Below are 20,379 nucleotides of genomic sequence, written 5' to 3'. Positions count from 1 at the left end.
CCATATGGAAAGGTTATCTTAAGGAAAATAAATTGGCTATGAAGCGGAGTTACCCGAATTATTGTATATTGACTGACAATCTCTATAAGCGAATCATGGGAATTTGCAATTTGATATCCCAAAAGTATTGGCCCATATAAGACTTCCTTAGATGACCCACTCTATGGGCTTGAGAACAAAATGAAGTCACCCTTTGCTTGACCTTGTTTCTCAACCTCCTTTAGTCGATCCTAGGGAATCCCTATTCACTAACTTAAGGTGGTCTCCATCTAATAACCAAAATAACTAAGGGTTGAATAATGCTTTTGTCATACCCCTAGGCTTGGTGATTCTATGTAAATTTATTGCTCGGTTGTAGGTTTAGGTAGCAATAGTCTAAAGAAAAAAAAAGGTGAAATGGTCACACATGAAAAAGTCATAAAGGTCCAAAGAGGCCACATGTTAATAAGCCAAATAATCATGTCATATCCTATAGGATGGGAAGAACAATAGTCCGAGATAACCCTAAAGGTAAACTGACTTGAGGTGAACTTGGAGTTATCTCCAAGTTCTCATTCTCAGGGGCACAAGAAAGATCCCCGAGGTACTTTTTCTTGTGGGGCAACAAATAGAGTCAATCTCTAAAAAGACCAAATATGACAATTGCTACCACAAATATCCAGTTATAGACCCCTATGACTAGTTATCTCTTGACATTGGTTAATTATATCCAATAAGGAGGGTAGTGGTAAATTCCAAGTCATTTTCTTTCAAATCAAGATAACTTTGGAAATGCAAGAAGGTTGAAATAGTTGATTTTGGAATTTTATCAGACAAAAGACATTTTGAATTAAGGCAATCAAAGGCACATCCTGCACTGTCTCGAGTCAAAGACGGGATCTCTGGTCGCTTCGCTCAACTCAGCGATGGCATTTGTGGCCTCTCTCAAGAAGTGCTCGCTCTGAGTATGGCAACCTAGATTCCATGCGCCTCTAGCATCTCATGGTAGAATGCCCTCAACACCTTCATTTGGGCGTGCAACTCCTCTGTCAATGTCAGCTCCCATAGGAGAGTTCACACTTTTTTGCAGTACTCCACGTTTCTTTTTTCTACAAAAGGTTTCCATAAAATCATTATCAGGATCTTAAAAAATATTGTGTTTTTGTCAAAGATTTGTCTACATATAAATCAAAGTGGATCAATGAGCACAAACATGGTATGATAACCATATCACTATCCTAAGTGCTAAAGGCTTACATTTTCATTCACAAAACAACAAAAAAAAGTTAGAAGGAGAAGAGGCACCTCATATGCTAGGTGTGCATGAAGTCGTATCAAGTCTGCTTGGGAAGCCGTCTGACCCTTTTCCAAGGCTGTGTTTCGGCCCTCTGTCTCCCCTAGAGCAACCCTCGACTCTGACACAGTCGACCTCAAAGCGCCCTAGGCCTCCTCGAGCTCAGTCTGCATCCACTCTCAAGAACCAGTCTGCTCAGACAAGGCATTCTCCAAACTGTGGATTTGTGCCTCAAAAATCTCTCTATCCTTATGCCAAAAAAAGGTTAGCAAAAGTAAAAAAAGAAAGTAAACTTGGAGTCAAGTTGCAAACATCAAAGCAAAAGCGACATAAACAAAGGATAATGAGAACAATACCTCAAACCCTCAAGAAGGTTGTCTAGATTGTCCCTCCTTTGATGTCTGCTCTGGATGAGATACAGGTGGCTCTACTACTAACTCCTTATAAGAAAAGAAGTCAATGCAACCCTTTGCTCCCTCATCTCCCTCTATTTGGAACACACCAAAAGCATATGTCGCCACCGGCTCTGGGACCATCACTCCTGGTCCTACCTTAGCTCCCTTTGAAACTAATTTGCTGTAGAGTGGGCTCAACTGCACTAAAGAGTACCATCTCAAATACTCTGAGTCATCCTCACTTCCTCAGGCCGCTTCCACAGTACCCCAGAAAGTATCTGATTGCTTTGAACCTTCTAAGCAATCCCTATTGACCATGACTTCTTACCCCTGTCTCGAACCAAGGAGCAATGAATAACCTCTGTAACCCTAGTGCAGGAGGAACAACCTGATGTTGAACGAACTACCTCATCACCCTATCGAGATAATAAGGCTCTCTGATATTGTCAAACAAAAGCACAAAAGTGGCATGATCCAGAGCAATAGCAACCCCCCAATAACTGCTCCTCCTCCCAAGTATGGGGCCTCCATATCACCTGAAAGCAAAAGGTTAAGGGGCAGAAGAAAATAGAAGCAGTGTCAGGAAGAACGAAAGGAAAGAAAATTTTCATACTTGATAATGGTCCAAGGAATCAAGTGCTTGCCTAAGGGTCCCCTGACTATGCTCGTCCCTCTCATGTGAAATCTTCCTCTAACTCAAAATAGGACGACCAGAAGGAGAAGGAAGAACTACCTTGGTGATAGGGATATGTGAATACCCCAAAGCTGAAAGTGCCCAAAAGAAGAATAAAAGATCAAGCACGGTCAAAGGAGGAAAATGAACAGTTGAACCCATAGAAATAAAAATCTATATAGCTCTAAAAGCAGGGCACAACTCATCACAGCATTTGTCATCTTCTTTAGTAGAAACTCAGTGAAGCAGTGGTAGTAGTACACCAACACTCTGCAACACCAATCAAAATGGGTCAGCTCCTCCACAAAAGTCTTATATGAAATAGGCACATGGGTCCCATCATGTGGGAAATAGGACTGCACCCATCAAGTACAATAAGTAGGTCGCTCGTCAAACTGAAAGATCATGGTGAACGCTCCTCTCATCAGCCAAAAGCTCCTCTCTCAGCCACTGCATCTGGACTTTCCCCTCATATGTGGGCAACCACCTGAAGATCCTGTGAAAAATCCTAGTCGGATCCTCACCAAAAGTGACCATAAGCTCAAGACCCATCGGGAGGCCCAACAACTAATGAACCTCTGTTGGAGTAATGGTTATCTCACCTCAAAGGAAATAGAAGGTGTTTGTCTCTCTTCTTCACCTCTCGATTAGGGCCATCACCAGTTTCTTGTGGGTTTTCAAAATGTTTTATCGGGTAAAAGGACAAAAACCGATCCCATCCAAAGGTGCCATCAACTCCAGGTCCTTATGAAGCTACAAAGTCCACAACAACTCAAAGTGTTCCTGAACTCTTTTCTCTGGAATCTTTTTAAATTCATAACAAAAGATAACTCAGCAAAATTCAAAAAGGATGGTTGAATAGTAAAGGCACAAACATAGCTCAAGTAGGTACCTTTATTGCAAGTGCCAGACCAAAAATATGGCAATTCTGATCAAGAAGAAATTTTTGCACCATCAACGGAAGGAAGGAGATGTATGAAGTAAACTTTTTTCGCATTTGTCGCCCTCCAAGTATAGAAATGGGATATTCGTCGCAGGCATAGCAACACCTCCTCCTTCTAAAGACTACTATACGATCCAACCTCTGCCTACTCTCTGGATTGTCCTACGAAGAAGTATCTTTGGTTCCTCCAGCTCCCCATGTCCTTCAGGCAACTCATATCTCTCGGGCACCCCTGCATGTCTGTCTCCCTCTCGCAACTCCTCGTTCGACCGAATAGCAAAAACCACCTCCTGAAGATCTATTGTATCCATCCTATAGAGCAAATGTGTGACGCTCTAAAATCTGCAAAAAAATTGACCAATATTTTTTAAATGATATTGAAACGTGAACATAGCGAAAGAAAACTTGGTTCGTGAAAACCAAATCAAGAGAAGGCATTCACAACTTTGATATGAACTCAAGATTCAAAACCAACTATCTTTTTTTTATCATTCAAAAAACAATTATCCATCTAATGAACTATAAATATGCATATGCAAATTATCAAAATTCAAAACACGTGAAAGTCCCAAAAGACACAACGGTCTCAAAACTAGAAGGGTTCATGATCCAGTTTCAGAGATACTTGACCTTCACATCCATCGTCACCAAGCACACCTACCCATGAGTACCTAAAATAGGGAAAGTAAGCAATGGTGAGATCAACCACTATCTTATTAAGTAACTCGACCTTTCATCTCACGATAGTGAACATGATAAGGTCTACAAGTATACAAGACCTACCAAAGGTCAAAGATACATTTATAAGTGATACAAACATCCTTCGGTAGGAAAACTCAACACATAAACACATTCACTAACTCTAGACAAAAACACCAATAATAGGTCATACAGACCAAAACATGTAAAATCCTAAATGCATGTATATATTTTAATTATTTTCTTCATTTAAGTTTTCCTTTCGCTTTCTACACAATGCAAATGCAATTACTTGTTCCGATATTAATTAATTTTATTCAAAGGCCACTACTGCCTGAGACACTATAGTCTCACCGATCTACATAGGGGTGTATTTTTAAACACAGGTAATTTCAGCATTTTATTAACCCCAAAAGCACATGATTACACCGATACCAAAAGTCCAGAATCCATTGTCAAAAATTTATTTCTTTAAAAAAGTTATAGTACACTACCCCTAACGTACGTAGCTCATCTCTTCCATAAGGAGTCATCATCCCCTAAGCCATTGTGGTTGGGGACTAGTCCACTCTCACTGATAAAAAAAATAGGACTTCACCTACAACATGTCAACCGTCAATCCATGAAGTTGGTGCTAACTCGCTCAACAAGTAAGTCCAATTATAGGTCACCCTATCTTTCAGTGTGTAACTTGTTTAAAATTTTGTGAAGTCCTATAACGGGAGGATTGACTTCTTTCTATTTGGAAGTTTAGGAGCTCCATTTTTTCTTGTTGGTATGTCAATCTATGCGTTTGTGGAGTCTGAGTTGTTTGAGCATGTCTCTGTGAATTTGGGTTGTTGATATGTCCGTTGAATACTGAGAACAAAGAAAATATTTGACAGATGAATTGTATAGAAGGATAAACATTGTCTTTTTCTCCACGTGATCATGGAGTTATTCTTTTTATCCTCATAGACAACTCTACTAGAACCATGGAAGATACAAGAAGGCTCATAACTTGTTTGTTTTCTGGCCATATATATATATATATATATATATATATATATATATATATATATATATATATATATATAATACAAGAAGGCTCATAACTTGTTTTTTTTTCTGACCATATATATATATATACAAACTGTATGTTTTTAGATATATATCTACTATTTTCTTCAGATATGTAAATATATATTCTCAGTTTTTTTAAATATGTATATAATGTGTGTGTGTGCGCGTGCATGTATCGATTACAAATAGATATTATTATACTGTATTTTCTTAATCCTTTTTTAGGGTTCCAACTAGGCCGATTAATTTTGCCTAGGCCCTGACTATGCATTTTAGACATCTTCCACCTAGGCGCCAACTAGCTCTTTTGATTACAATGTCAGGCATGCTTATGCTGGTGTGGTGGAGTGACAAGTGGTCTCAATATAAAAATACATACTACCAATAACAATTGAAACCAGAGTTACCAATCGAGGAAGCAGAAAGCAAGGCACTTTTAAAATTTTAGGAAGTGAAAAGCGCGAGACAACTTAAAAGCAAACTAGAAAGCATCTCAGAAGCGACTTAGGAAGTGAACCGGAAGCGACCTAAGAAGTGAACCGGAAGCGAAGAAAGAGGCGACCTAGGATTCGAGTGGGAAGCGAATAAGAATCAGAAGGGAAGCGAAAATATAATTATATATATTTATTTTATAAAAAAAAAAGATTTATGTCATTATTGACAAAATAAAATATGTATCTAAGTCAATAAATAATATAAGTTGCAATTATCTAACAAATGCATCATATTGCAACTTTCAAGTATTTAAAAAATAAACCATCAAGAGAAGATCATAATTCACATTCCTGTTGCAACCATTTAACAAATGCATGCAAACATTAAATACTGCATTAAGAAAACTAATAAATTTGATTAAAAAACATGCATTTTTCAATGAAAGAATCAAATGACTTTATTGTTGTAAATCTTGTGATTTCTGCAACATAGAAAATGAGAAATCAATAAACTCAAAGATTACATAGAGATATGGTTAAATTTTTAAGCTATAAAGTTCTACATTGTAAACTATAAGCTATAAAGTTTAAAACTGTAAAGTGTAAACTTAAAATTAACATAATCCACTACTTCACTTCATCATGCAAGCTTCAAAATAAAAAGTACATATCAAACCAACAAAATATTATAAGACCATGATAAAAAAAGTAACATAAAAGTTTCTAAGTTAGACTACTCCAACTACATCATCAAAAGAATAATTAACAATTTAAGAGTTCATTTCATTGTCAATAATCAATACTCTGTCATCTTTCTCTTTCCCTTCAGGTCAATAATAGATCAAGAACTTTCTGTATCATTACATCCTTTTTGTTCTCCACGACCATGCCTTCTGTTTTTTCCTTCATTTTCTATAATGAATATGGTAAAAAATTAAAATATTCAAAAACCTTAATTTAATATAAAAAATATAAGATCAATATACTTTGCCTAGGTCTCTTGCTAAAGAAACGATCAATTCGACCTTGAGGAACTGATGGTCGCTCTTGTATATCTGCACTAGTTTTACTAGCTCTGTTGGATTGATTTGTATCATCTTCAACCTCATTTGTACGTATGATTATTGAAGACAATGAAGCCCTTGGTTGTGCATCTTTGAGTTTGGTTTTGGAAATTATGCTTGATTGTTGTGCACTATCATCCAAATATCTCCAACGCATATCTTCTAATCTCAACGTATTTTCTTCTAAAATAGGAAGTTCCGGATTGATATCCCATTTTCGATTAGGTCCTTCTTTGTAGTGATTGTTGCACCTTTTTATAATAAGAATATAAAATATGAATGCTAATAAATAATCAATGATAGAAAAAGAAAAAAAGAAAATACCAAAACAAAAGTACAACACTTTAATTATACCTGTCAATCAATCAAAGATTGAAATGAATATACACTAAGGTATCAACATGATCTTCATTGAGCCTATTTCTTTTAACATTGTGAATATAACTATAGGTGCTCCACACTCTTTCTGCAGAAGATGTGCTAATAGGTTGAGGTAAACCTTAATGGATAATGTTCTCAACTCATGTATCACCACCATAAAAATGCCACCAATTAAGGACCGTCATTATAGGATTCAATGCATCTATTCTTGCTACATTTCAGCTAAATTTTCCACTTCTTGATGCAAAAGCCACAAGTTGTGACCTATAAAGTATAGAAATCTCTTTATTTTCAGCAGATATGACTTCAAGCGCGAGCATTGCACCATCTAAGATATCATTATCCTTTTCTGCAGAAAAAAAATGTTTAACAACTATAACAAGAAAATATAAATGAAACAATAAAATAATTAAATCATTAAACTTTAAACTTTATTAAATAGATAGAATAAAAATTTTACCACGAGAAACTCGTTTGACCCCTCCTGCTGCTGGGATCTTGAGATACTCTGACTCGTAATATTTTGGAGTAAGCATGTGGGCTAGACTATAAAGATGCACATTCATTCTATCTCATCTATTTGAGATAATCTTATGAATCTTTTCATACAAATCTGGTTGTCCTTTTAGATTGTCTTTGATTTCCCCTAACATGTTGTTCATACCTTCATACACTTCACCAATTATAGGGCTTTCCTTATCACAAAATGTAATCATCTTATATATAGGTTTTGTAATCAATAATGCTAAACGAATAGAATCCCAATATTCTTTATCAAGAACAGTTGTTTTTGTTGTAACAACTCTTTTTTTCATAGTCTCATCAGTGCATGATTGATTCTACTTACTCCATCTATCGGAAATGACTGTGAGCCTCAAGCTCTCCCTCACATCAAGCAAGCGCTTCAAAGTAGTATAATGTAAAACAAACCTTGTTTTTGCAATATTTATTAGCTCTAATTTTTCATTTCTTCTAAAAATTGCTAGTGTTTTTGAATGATTTGTGATATACTTCATAATTTTTTTACTCTGCAAATATGTTTCTCCCAACCAATGAAACTCATATGTCAAATCCTTGAATATCAAATTAAGTGTTTGCACAACACAAGGTGACCAAAAAATATACTTATACGTTGGTTTCAATTCTTCACCAGCTAACTTGCAATTTGCTGCATTGTCTGTAATCACTTGCACTATATGAGAAGGCCCCAAAAGTTTAAATCATGTCTTTAAAAACTCGACAATATTTGTAGTTGACTGTTGCACATTAGAAAAGTCGCTCACATATAAGAATATCGAGCCAAAGCAATTTGATGCAAGTATATTTATCAGGTGTTTGTTCTTTATATTTGTCCAACCGTCTGAGATAATGAAAACTTCAAACTCCTCAAATTTTTCTCGAAATTCACTTAACTCCCTGTAAACACACTCATTTTCACTGTCAAGAAATGTTGTTCGAGCTTTTTCATATGATGGAGGTTTATATCCAGGCACTTTACTAACTGCAGATATCATCTCTTCCCAATACAGTGATCGAAGCACATTGAAAGGTATGTCATTTACACAAAAAACCCTGATAATTTTATGATTTACATCGTCTCTTTTTACTTTTTTAAAGGTATCACGAATATCAATTGTGTTTCTGCTTCTACTAGAAGATGTAGTTATACTAATAGGCTTCGGTTTATCAATTCTTGATCTCTTCAACTCAAATGCATTTGATGAAACCTTTACTCCTCAAACATGCCTCTTAATTTTTCTTGTCAATTTTATAATTTTTGGAACTACAGGATAAAAGACAATCCCAACACTTTGTTCTTTTGGAGCTCCCATGAGATGTGCAAAAACTCAAGTATATGACCCATGCTAAATATTTTTGCAGTGCCTACACATAAAAACTTGAGTTCCACCTTGTTTTCCTTGCTCACTCTTCTTTTGTTTCAATACATGGCGCCACAACACTGTTGTTTTATGCATGCTAGGTGATTCGTCATCTATGTCATCTTCATCATAGTAGTCATCTAAGTCATATTCTTCTTCATCTTCCTCGTCAAAACACTTTTTTTTGTCCTCAAACTGATATGGACGATCAGAAGACCTCTTACCCTTTCTTGCATTATCATTCCCAATACCACTAGACGATTCATGCTCTAAATTGAAAAAAGAATCATCATCGTCATCATAATTGTCGTGATCGTAATTTGTGATGGTCATTAGTGAAGCAAAGAACATGCAAATATACCTGCATCAAAAAGTATATGAATCATTTTAGAACACTTTAAAAAAACTATTATTAACAACAAAGGATGAAAAGTGAAGAACACAAATAATTGCTTATATACACAAATGTATGCATATTAATATATAGTATATAGTATATACTAGCATAAAATATGTGCACAAATTCACAAAAAATAAATAAAAAATGAGAGAGGATTGGACATGTAAAAGGCTGATGAAAGTTGAAACTATGATATTAGTCAAAGGTAAAATCTATAAAGCTAAGCTAAATTATCAAACAAGAAACAAATCCATTAGAATGTTATAGATTACAAAAATCACACGTTAATTCCTAAACAAAAAACATATTAATAGACACAACATTAACCGTAAAAGTATAACATGCATTAGTATGTTTTGCATTCTAAGGACAAGAGTCAAGGCATATATTTCTCAACAAAATAAAAAATAAAGACAAATAAAGCAATTAGATTTATGGCCTATATTTTATAAAGTATGCTATGTAATATGTATTACCAAGGAAATATCATATAATCTTTAACAAAAGCAAAAAAAAATGAAAAATATCATATGCATTACAAATGTTATATATACCAAAGAAAATTAAATGTCATTTTTAAGAAAAACAAAAAAGAAAGAGCCGAACAAAACAAAGAGAAAAAATAAGGCTTGATATCATGATCCTTAACTCAATGAATAATTATGCAAGATATCAAAAAGGAAAAGCATAAAGAATGTTGACGCCTCATCTGCATTAGCAGAGGCCATAAGTCCATTTGTAGATAATGATTTTTTGTTGAAAAACAAAGAGGCTATGTACATAACTACATATACACACGCACCTTCATATATAAGATGGAAGCATATAGATATGTATGCCACTTTTCAGGTTCATAAACCAGATCCAAGATCAACGCCAGGATCTAATTAACATCCAGCATGTAATAAACCCAAATATTAAAACAGAAAATATTTTGCTGGATCTGATTCTTAGTGTCCAATCCATTGTGGATAATGATAAACCCCAGTTATTCAAACTTCAAAATACCAATGGGTTTTGAACCAGTAACTTCCCACCACAAAGAGACGTGTACTGACAGCTCATACCAACCACACTGAGCCACTGTTGGTACTTTTTTTGAGAGGCAAGATGGGGTTAGGCAGATCCCTACCAGTCATACAACTATACCATTAGGTTTTGAACCTGCAACGTCCCAACACAAGGTGACCTGCACTAGCTGCTCCTACCAGACTATCAGAGCCCCATTAAAGGGGTACCAAAGGGAGAACAAAGATGGAGAGAGGAGATGGAAAGAGGAAAGGTATTCCATGGGAGATACGTGAGATGGAGAGAGGAGGAGAGTACGTACCTGAATGGATTCATCGCCGGTCGGTGAAGGTTGCCAGCCATTAGTGAAGGTCACCGGATTCTGGATTCCGCCGATCGGTTGTCAGAGAGAGGAGAGAAGAAGGGAGGAGGAGACTCGGGTTGAGCTGCAGCATGAAAAAATACTCTAAAGCCCTTTCGGGTTTTGTTTTCACGGGTTTTTCAAAATCTCTATTTTGCCCTTATTAGAAAAACTCGTTCTTTTAATTTTTTTTGGAAAAAAAGTTAAAAAAAATGACAAACTTGTAAATCGCCCCCTTCGTACCCATTGAAGGGGTATGTGCACTCCATTAAAGGGGTACACGATTCCTGATATAAGCGTGCACTTTCTCGTGTGTTTCAGAAGCACCACGTTTCGCGCTTTCGAAGCGTGTATCGGAAAAGCACGCTTCCCCTACTATTGGCGCTTTTGATAGCTCTGGTAGAAACTAATTTGTTATATCTTTTTATAATCTAAAATGTAACACTTGAAGGCCTAGGAGGTGATGGGAAAAGTGTGCCTGCTTGGTACCTAGAATAAATTTGCTGACCCCTCCCTCGATTAGTATTAATTATTTACCTTTATTACATCCAAAAATCCATGCTTGAAGAACTTTCTGGTATTAACCCTCCATGATGAGGCTAATTATCTTATTTTTTAATTTGGAGTAAGAAGATATTTAAAACATGGTTTTACGTTCAAGCAACATTAATCTAAGTTCGTCAAGCATGGGATGAAGGACATGACCAATGTACATGGTCACAAAGGTATTTATTTAGTTTTCATAACTAACGGGATTTCCAATGGATGCAAGTTGGATTGTTGCTGTTTTAACTCAAGAAAGCCTACTATCTTAGAAGTTTCACAGTTAAGTTTATTAAGTGCATGGTATTTACTCAAAGCCACAATGTGAAATAGCCCATAAATTTTAGCACTTTATGTAAAAGAGTTGCAGCAATACACACAACTAATTGATCCTTTTTCTGCCATGCAATAAAACTAGGAATTTTAACAGTAGATCATCTCCTTTTTGTTCTTCTCTGGGAATGAATTTCTTGGTAGAGACAAAGATGTGTTGAGGTGACCCCGTCAAATCGCGATTGCAAATGAAAGGTAAAATTCTTTTTTAAATGATAAAACTAGTCTAATCTAGTTCTCAATTACTATTTGATTAGGAAATGAGGAATTCATAAAAGAGGAAGAGGACGTCATTGTTCTAAGAACCATGAAAAATGAGGAACAATGTAAAAACAACTAATAATCAGACTTGAGAAGGTTTAATCAGGAGAGGATTAATAAAAAAAAGTTATCTCTCTCTCTCTATATATATATATTATATTTGCTACAGCCAATTGTAAATACGACCTACATAGCAAAGTGGCAGAACACTTTTTTTCCCTCACATCTAACACCATAGATGTGATCTACATGTTTTATTTAGTGAGAACCAACTTTTGGATAGTCTAAATCCGACTTGTATATGTTATAATGTATTGATTCATATATGAGTGTATATGTATATATTATATATTTTTTAACTGTTTTATTATTGTAATAGGTTTTTGCCCATGTAGGGGCATTTTGGTTATTTTACACATGTAATTGTTAAAATATATATACTTCCAACAACTCTACGGAGACTACCTCTTGTGTATAAATAGGGGTAAAAACCCCCATTTGTTTCTAATGATCTTCTAAGCATTTTAACTCATTTGTAAGTTTATTATGAATACAATGTTATTATTTTTATTGTTGCTCTTGCTCTTGTGTCTTAGTGCATTGTATTGCCCATAGTAACCTTATTGCCTATGTTGGCTCTTTATATTGTCCCTTAGTGGACTTGTGCATGTGCACTTTGAGATTATATTAATGTTGTAAGCCCTTGAGGCTATTGTTTTATATTTCTGCCTACTTCTGTTTTTCAGTGATCCAAAAATCAATGGCTATGAATGCATTAATTTTTCTCAAATCATAAAAACATGCTTTTTCATCAAAAAAACATGATCCAAGAGTCGATTCCTACTAAATCGAGCATGCTGAAGACATCTATGAGGTTAGATTGTGTCATAACAACTCTCATCATGAGAGAGAGAGGGAACATGATTCCTCCTATGGTGTGGACAATGTTGATTTTTTATTTTTCAAGCCACATTTAACAAATCTGACCCCACAGGCGTGTTTAACATGATCCATTTGCTAGGAATCGACTGTTGGATCATGTTTTTTTTGATGAAAAAAATTATATGATTTTACGAGTTATTAAGTTTATAAAGATTTTGAGTTGTGGATTTTTGAAGCCTTATAAGAACCTTCTCACATGTCATAATCCAATGATCCAAAAGCCTATTCCTATTAAACAGTCCATGTAGATCACATTTGTACAATCAAATTCCAAAAAAAAGAAGAAAAATTAAGCTTGTTCGCACCCTCCTACCATTAGGAGGACCAATTCACTATATACATATGTATATATGTATAAACATAAAGAAATAAATAAACTATACATATGTATATGTATATATGTATAAACATAAATAAATAAATAAACTATATATATGTATGTATGGGTTAGGATTTGGTCATGGCGACCTGACTGTCTGAATGAGCTGAAACTCACTAGAACTCATGGATATTCAGCATGGTCCAAATGCTAGAGATAGTCTGTTGGCTATGTCACAGGGATTCGGCTAGCAAGGTGTCGCACCCGCGTCGACGCGACTCGATTGGGTGCGGGTGTGGGTGCGGCACCGAGTGCGGTTAACCCGATCCTGGGTGCGTTGACCGCACCCAGGATAATTTAGGTTCATTTTTTTTGGATTTTTTTTTTTAAAATTGCCCTATGAAATGGGCTGCGATTTTTTTTTTTTTTAATTCTGCTGACAACTGCTGCTCCTCCTTTTCAATCCTGATCCTTCTTTTTCGTAAAGGATTTTCTCTCTCCATAATAAATGATAATGATGGTGGTAGCCTTATTGATCCTTCTTTTTCGTAAATGATTTTCTCTCTCCATAATAAATGATAAGAATGATGGTGGTAGCCTTGCTGATCCTTCTTTTTCGTAAATGATTTTCTCTCTCCATAATAAATGATAATGATGGTGGTAGCCTTGCTGGCTATTAGTATTCACTGTTCTCCTGACGAGATGGGTACGCTATCGTGCAGTTGTATATAAAATGAAATTTGAAAAAACCCGCGTCGAGGGAAACCCCCGGACCCCCTTATATATATATTTTACATTTTTGCCCCTGCTGCACCCCCGCACCCGGGTTTTTTGGAAGTGCCGAATCCCCACACCCGCACCCGCACCCATGTGACATAGTCTGTTGGATTGTGTTCTTTTGATGAAAAAACACAATTTTATGAGTTGAGAAAATTACATTGTAAGCTTTTGATTTTTCAAGGCTCATAAAGGGCTTACACATCATAATCGGACAATCTAAGAGCCGATTCCCACTAACCTAAACATGCAGATCATGTAAGATTAGTTTCATGAAAAAACAACCCAAAAAGAAATGAAGAAGAAAATTCATTTGTATGCATGGCAACCTGACAAAAAAATGATCTATTTATATTTATCATGTGTTTAAGTTGTCTCAGAAAAGATTTTGGGCCAATTTCAAGCCATCATCATTTTAATGAATTGTGAGCTGTCATTCTTCTTACTACCTTGAAAATTGACTCCATTGGTATATTATTATAGACAATTAAGACTACTGACATGGTAAATAAGTAATGCTTAAGAGATCTGTTTGGTCAGGTTTAACATTGAGTTGGTAGATCCAAGCGAACATGTGTGTGTACCATGGTACAACCATACAATATCGTGGTTCAGAACCACTAATATATTTCCTCATATATATATGTATATTTTTTATTATGCGTATATATGAATATAAGGCCAAAGCTATGATGTTAGTAGAGATAAACTGAAAATTATGTGGTTAGAATCAGACATCAAATTCTAGGCTTATGCCAACAAATTTTCCCGGTATTTTTTAGTTTATGCGAGTGTCAAGCAGGAAAAAGGTATGTGTACATATGTATGCACACATACATAGATACATTTGTTACATATATGCATGCATATATATATACATATTTATGTACATAGGATACTACCATTAGTACCACATATTTATGCTATATACATGTTAGGTAAGTGTGATGTTTGCATTAAACCATTGGCTTAAATCCTCGCAGTGTCCAAAATCTAGTAGAAGCTGCTTGTCCGTGCTCCTAACTGCATACAATCATGCTACAAACATACATATACACAGGCACACACAAGTATCCACACCAGTGTTGTTAAAAATGCGCCTTGAGGCACAAAAGGTGCACCTCGAGGTGAGGCGCTTCCTTTGGTGCCTCAAGGCGCACTACTCGTGCACAAGGCATTCTTCTTCTGTTCTCCTCCTCCTCCTTCTCTTTCTCCTTCCTCTTGCCGATCTCCTTCTTTTCCTTCTCCCTTTGTTCTTCTCCTCCTCCTCCTCCTCCTTTTGTTCTTCTCCTCCTCCTCCCTCTCTTTCTTCTTCTCCTCCTCCTTCCTTTGCCTATCTTTTTCTCCTTGCACTGTAATCGTTGCTTGGAATTCATTTTATAATTTAGTTTATATTCTCCACTTAATATCCAATTATTCATTAATAGTACATAAATGATGCATGTTTATTTATCTTTTATTTGGTCATAATTTTAATATTTTTTGTGAAGCTTACGCCTTATGCCTCGAGGCTTACACTTCTCTTCATGAGTGGGTCTTACACCTCGCTATGCATCAACACTATTCACAACATTGATCCACACCCACGCATAATCTTTGTAATAATTTTGAACGGTAAGAATGCTGCATGCTAGTAGTGCTAGCATTCATGTAAGCCATGCATGCTTATGTGCAAGGTACAAACTAGAAGGGTTTTTGCTCATAGACATAGAAAAAGTACAAAAACATCATGTATAAGCACCAAAAGTGTCTTAGTGGTGGAGGGTGGGAATAAAGATTATTCTTCAACAACTTTCTGGAAATAATTTTATTATTCTAGGGAATTGTATTAAAAATGTCATTATGCTTATTATTGAAATTCAATTTCACTTTATATGATCAACCAAATATGCTCATTGGATTTAATGTAGATATTTATATATAGGGAAATTTTCAAAAGCACACCTAACTTTTTGGCAATAATAAAAAGTTTCACCTAAGTTTTTACAATTTTTAAAATGCACCTACATTTTCTCTTGGATAATAAAAAATCAGGCGTTATCTTAGGTTAAAATTGCCATTAAATCTGTACTAGAAATACTGTTTTACCCCCCTCGATCTCTCACTCATCCAAATTTTCTCCCTTTCCTCATCTATGACATTCTGCTAGATAGTATGGTAGTATCATTAGTACCACATATAAATATAAAAAATAAATTAAGTAAATAAATAATATACACACATACATACATACCTATACACATTGAGATATTTACACACGTTCAAGGGTTTTAGCGCATCATCCTTTTAAGAAACAGCAGCAATCTGCTAGGTTTTGTTTATAGCAAGAGATGAAAAAAAGGTGCTGCCTTAAGAATTCAAAAGTACTTGGGTAATTTCATTAACTAAATATCGAATCCATAAGGCATCTCACAACTTCAAGGTCTTCTGTCTTATAGAGTTCAACCACATTAATTTCTGAAATTATAATGAGTTTCAATCCCCCACATTATTGAACTTGAAACTTCTTTTACCAGTTAATAAACGTGTGCGAATAACAATACCAGAAACCACAAATTCAATGCACAAATTAGGCATGACCTAAGATGTGCAACAGGACATATGACCTCTAAAGTTTATGCCACCACCAAAATTTCAGTGCAACATAAAGGAAATGCATTCATTCAGATCTTACAAGGCACCATTTGAAAAGCAGGAGCAAGCATACAAGCTGGTCGAGTTACAAATGGAACTACAGAGTAAGGTGTTCATTCTGGAGTAAGAAGACTGAAAAGAGATACTGCTGTAGCTTTTATCAAAAGCACCTATGCATGATGGAGTTAATTTCAGTTTATGGTGTTTCCCACATAGAAGCTACCAAAAGGTTATTGCTAGGATGCAATGACATAAGGAAATCAATGCATGGCGGTTGTATCTTTTCTATTTAGTAGTTCAAATGACTTGGTCTTGAACCAATTGGAACATCTGTTAAACATAGCAACACTTCAAATATGAATTGAAGAAATGCCTATGTTGACTTGAGCAACCCAGTGCAGTAAATAGAAAAGAAAGTATGCAGAAAAAAATGACAAATAAATAAGTACCTTATATGAACTAATGTTAGCAAAACCAGGCACATAAACCCCACTAGCATTGCCTGCAGATGAACATGAAATAAAAGAAAACAAAAAAATTTGCAAAGATTATAGAGATGATGCTTCAGACTGTGCAATGCTTGATCAAGACCTCTTTCCGCTATTAGGAAAGGACTTTGTGCAAAGGACTTTCCTGCCCTTAGCACGTCTTCGTTTCAATACAGCCCTTCCACTAGTTGTTCGCATTCGAAGACGGAAGCCATGAGTGCGAGCTAGTGATTTCCGTGATCTGGACCTCTTGGTTTGACACAATGCAGCTTTTCCAGCTCGAACATGAAGAGTTCGACTCCTCTCCACTATTTTGTTGAAATTCAAATTAATTGTCAAAGACAGGCCTGCATAAAGAAATGTGAAATTTAAGATAACGTGCTTTATTAATCAGCAAACTCACAATCCTTCTACTTGAATGGGATTCAGTACATATGCTTGGCACATTAATACACAAGCTGAATCTATTCCTGAGAAAGAACGAATGTACTGAACATTGATAACAGTTGCAACATATAAGCTTATTAAAAATGATAAAACGGTACTTCACGAAAATATGATATTTCAAGAAGGTAATTCTATCAATACTACAAAAACAGCTTTGTTCACATCAAAAAATTAATTACAGCCCCAAATTATAAGTCCACAATAGCATTTGAAAAGGCCTTATGCTTGACATAAGGAGATATCCAACACAAATGGCAGATAAGTGGCAACTCAAATGAAACAGTTTCATGTCATATATTAGAATATGTTGGAATAGTGGGTAATGAATTAGCACTAAATGCATCTTCTGAAGCAGTCAAAGGTCATCATTCCAAAAAATGCAAAGTCAGCACACTGGCAAAGAATCACATTAACAAAGTTTACAATAGAGGAGAGGTGATATCACCTGGATTCTTAATTGTCATAGGCGCTAGGCAGAGCCTAGGCAGTGATCCCCTAAAAAGGCCTAGGTGGGGTCTAGGCAGTACCCCAAATAAAAAAAATAAAAGAAAACATAATAAGAAACATGTATACAACATAAAATCAATCAACAATACGCAATAGACAAATAATATGTCGTTGAACACTGTAAAGCAATTATATTACACAACCTTAACCTGCTCAAACAAATTAAAAATAAATTAACAATTGAAAAAACAAACCATACAACTAACAATGTGAATGAACAATACACAAAAAATAAAATCATGTATACAAAAAAATAACAACAATAGACATGATACAAGCAATAGACAAACAATGTCTTCTTCTTCTTCTCAACAATAGACATAATAAATAATATGTCTTCTTCTTCTTCTCGATAATAGACATAATACAAGCAATAGACAAATAACATGTCTTCTCCTTCTCCTTCTTCTCCTCATCGAAGAAGAAAATAAATAATACGTCTTCAAAAAAAAAAAGCTTAGGCTGTAAAAAAAGCCCAGGTAGGTCCCAGCCTAGACGGCGCCTAGGTGACCTAGGCGGCAATATAAGGCCCCACCGCCCAAACCTGGTCGCCCAGGTGTTGGGGCTGCACCTAGGCACCACCTTTGACAACTAAGCCTGGATTAACAAGAAACTCTTAAATGTCAGTTAGAGACCCTGCTGAACTAATAGGAAACTCACAAGTAATGTCCACCAAAGAGTTGAAACAGCTGGGAATATTTTCTCAAAATCCATGGCTCAATAACTAGTTTAAGATGAATTCAATCCTTCCTATTGGTTATCCTGCACTTGATCCCTCCATACTGTAAGAAATGCAAAGAGCAAGAGCACACTCCTCTGCCATCTAATGGTGTCTCACGAACTAAGGCAAAAAAATGTTACACATTAAATGTTCTAGTTTAAGTCTAACATGTCATTCAAGGCCCTTTTTTCAGCAGCTGAAGGAGAGGTACAGGTGAGCTGATTAGCAGACAATTAAATGATGAAAGCAGGCAAATTAAGCTTTAACAAGCCAATCAAAACCTGATGATTATCTAGTTAGATTCAGAGAGTCACGTTCAGACAGAAAAACCACAGAGATGTCGATCAATCATCCAGAATTGTCTATTCATCTTGATGAAATAGTTAGAAAAAGAAATACACAAGGACATGACCAGCTCAAATCGATTCATTAAGAAACAAGTGAGGGTCGGAACATTTCGAAGCAGCCTGGTTGGGTCCTGCGGGTTCTGCAAAATGATGAACCCCAAATGCGTGGTATTCTTGTAAGTCAATCAAGAAGTATTCCTTTCAGGTACATTGAACCAAATTAGCTACTGCGCCAACTCGATAGATGCAACTTCTCTGGCATTCTAGCGGTATCGGTCGAATCTTAAGATGGTTAACACATATGAACCGGAACCAGCTGGGATGCCAGGACCAGGATTAAAATTTGCATTGAGGAAATTAATGCTTCAAACAGTTCGCTCAAAGACTTATAAGATAACCAGTCCATTCCTGGCGTTGGTCAAGTAAACAAAAAAACTTTGTATTATAACTATCCACTACTTGAAAACGATATCCTATGACCAAAAACATCACAAAAAAACCAACTGGATACCCACAAAGGTACAAGTTACAAGCCCATGGAAAGAAAAGGGAATACCAAACCGACTAAAACCATCATTTCCAGAAATTTCAAAAGAGAACCAAATTCAAAAAAACGAGAAGAAAGTGAGTACAATATGATACACCTTGTTGGCATTGTTGGGAAGAATCACCAAAAGATTCACAACCGAAAAAACAAGAATTAAGGCACAAGAAAGCTCAACGCATCAAAAACTCAAGTGGGTTTTGTTAATAAGAGTAAAAAAAGGAAAAAGAGAAAATAAGAAATGAAAGAGATAGGTGTTGGTTGGTACCTGAGAATGAGGATGACGATGACCGGAAGGAGAGAGAGGTGGAAGGAACGAAGGAAGAACTGAGACCGCAGGAAGCGCCGCTTGAATGGGGGTGAGCCACGGTCCTCGGAAGAGAGGTGGTCGTGCTCATGAGGAGAGACAGAGAGGCCATTGGTGGTGGGCGTGGGAGCGCCAAGGAGACCGCCATTGTTCTTCTCTTGCTGTTCACTTGAGAGGTGGGCTACCCATTGCCTCTTGTAGTCTTGTTTCAGTCTCAAGGTCCTTTTTCGTTTGAAACCTTATCATCTCTCTCTCTCTCTTTGAAACCTTATCATCTCTCTCTCTCTCTCACATATATATATATATATATATATATATATATATATATATATATATATATCCCGTTCAACCTTAACTGTTTGACTCACAGTGTCGTGGCTGATGTGTATTCTATCTTAAGCATATATCTCAAAGACCTGCCTCTAATCTCTCGCTCTCCTTAAAGTGGTTCGGGTAGAACCGACCCATTGGGATGATGAGCACCCAATGAATGAAAGTAGCCTAAGATGGAGTAAGGACCCGGTTTATGAAAAACCAAATATCCAACCTGGTTGTATGGAATCAGCCAGTTTGTTTAACGATGCATAAAGAGAAAACAGGGGAAACTAGGACAAGGTCTCAACCCCTCCTCTATCT

At 36.0% G+C, this 20,379-nt stretch overlaps 1 protein-coding gene and 1 long non-coding RNA gene across 3 annotated transcripts; both read right to left on the bottom strand.

Annotated features, from left to right (window-relative positions):
* Window positions 1-824: 824 nt before the first annotated feature.
* On the bottom strand, window positions 825-16,949 carry LOC149814517 (uncharacterized). Of its 2 annotated transcripts, none has more exons than XR_016427973.1 (6): window positions 16,832-16,949; window positions 3,234-3,626; window positions 2,282-3,145; window positions 1,630-2,204; window positions 1,285-1,521; window positions 825-1,088 (listed from the first exon to the last, which is right to left on the bottom strand). It is a non-coding gene; the product is annotated as an uncharacterized LOC149814517 (long non-coding RNA). The 2 variants fall into 2 exon arrangements; XR_016427974.1 differs by having other exon boundaries at window positions 1,285-1,516.
* Window positions 16,950-16,966: 17 nt separating this feature from the next.
* On the bottom strand, window positions 16,967-19,891 carry LOC149814516 (Ribosomal protein L34). The gene is made up of 2 exons (XM_089990374.1): window positions 19,705-19,891; window positions 16,967-17,217 (listed from the first exon to the last, which is right to left on the bottom strand). The coding sequence occupies exons 1-2, from the start codon at window positions 19,889-19,891 to the stop codon at window positions 16,967-16,969; spliced, it is 438 nt and encodes a 145-aa protein (XP_089846500.1).
* Window positions 19,892-20,379: the final 488 nt, after the last annotated feature.

The sequence above is a fragment of the Nuphar pumila genome, chromosome 15 (assembly GCF_984573655.1).
Source record: "Nuphar pumila chromosome 15, dmNupPumi1.hap1.1, whole genome shotgun sequence".
Classification (NCBI taxonomy): Eukaryota; Viridiplantae; Streptophyta; class Magnoliopsida; order Nymphaeales; family Nymphaeaceae; genus Nuphar; species Nuphar pumila.
Note: the sequence above shows the minus strand (reverse complement) of the source record. Positions and strands in the feature narration are given on the sequence as shown.

Excerpts from the sequence above, each read along its gene's own strand:
- LOC149814516 (XM_089990374.1), bottom strand. The coding sequence starts at position 19,891 with ATGGCGGTCTCCTTGGCGCTCCCACGCCCACCACCAATGGCCTCTCTG. Across the intron at positions 17,218-19,704 it reads ATCGTCATCCTCATTCTCAG|GCCTGTCTTTGACAATTAAT; the intron begins GTACCAACCAAC and ends TTCTTTATGCAG.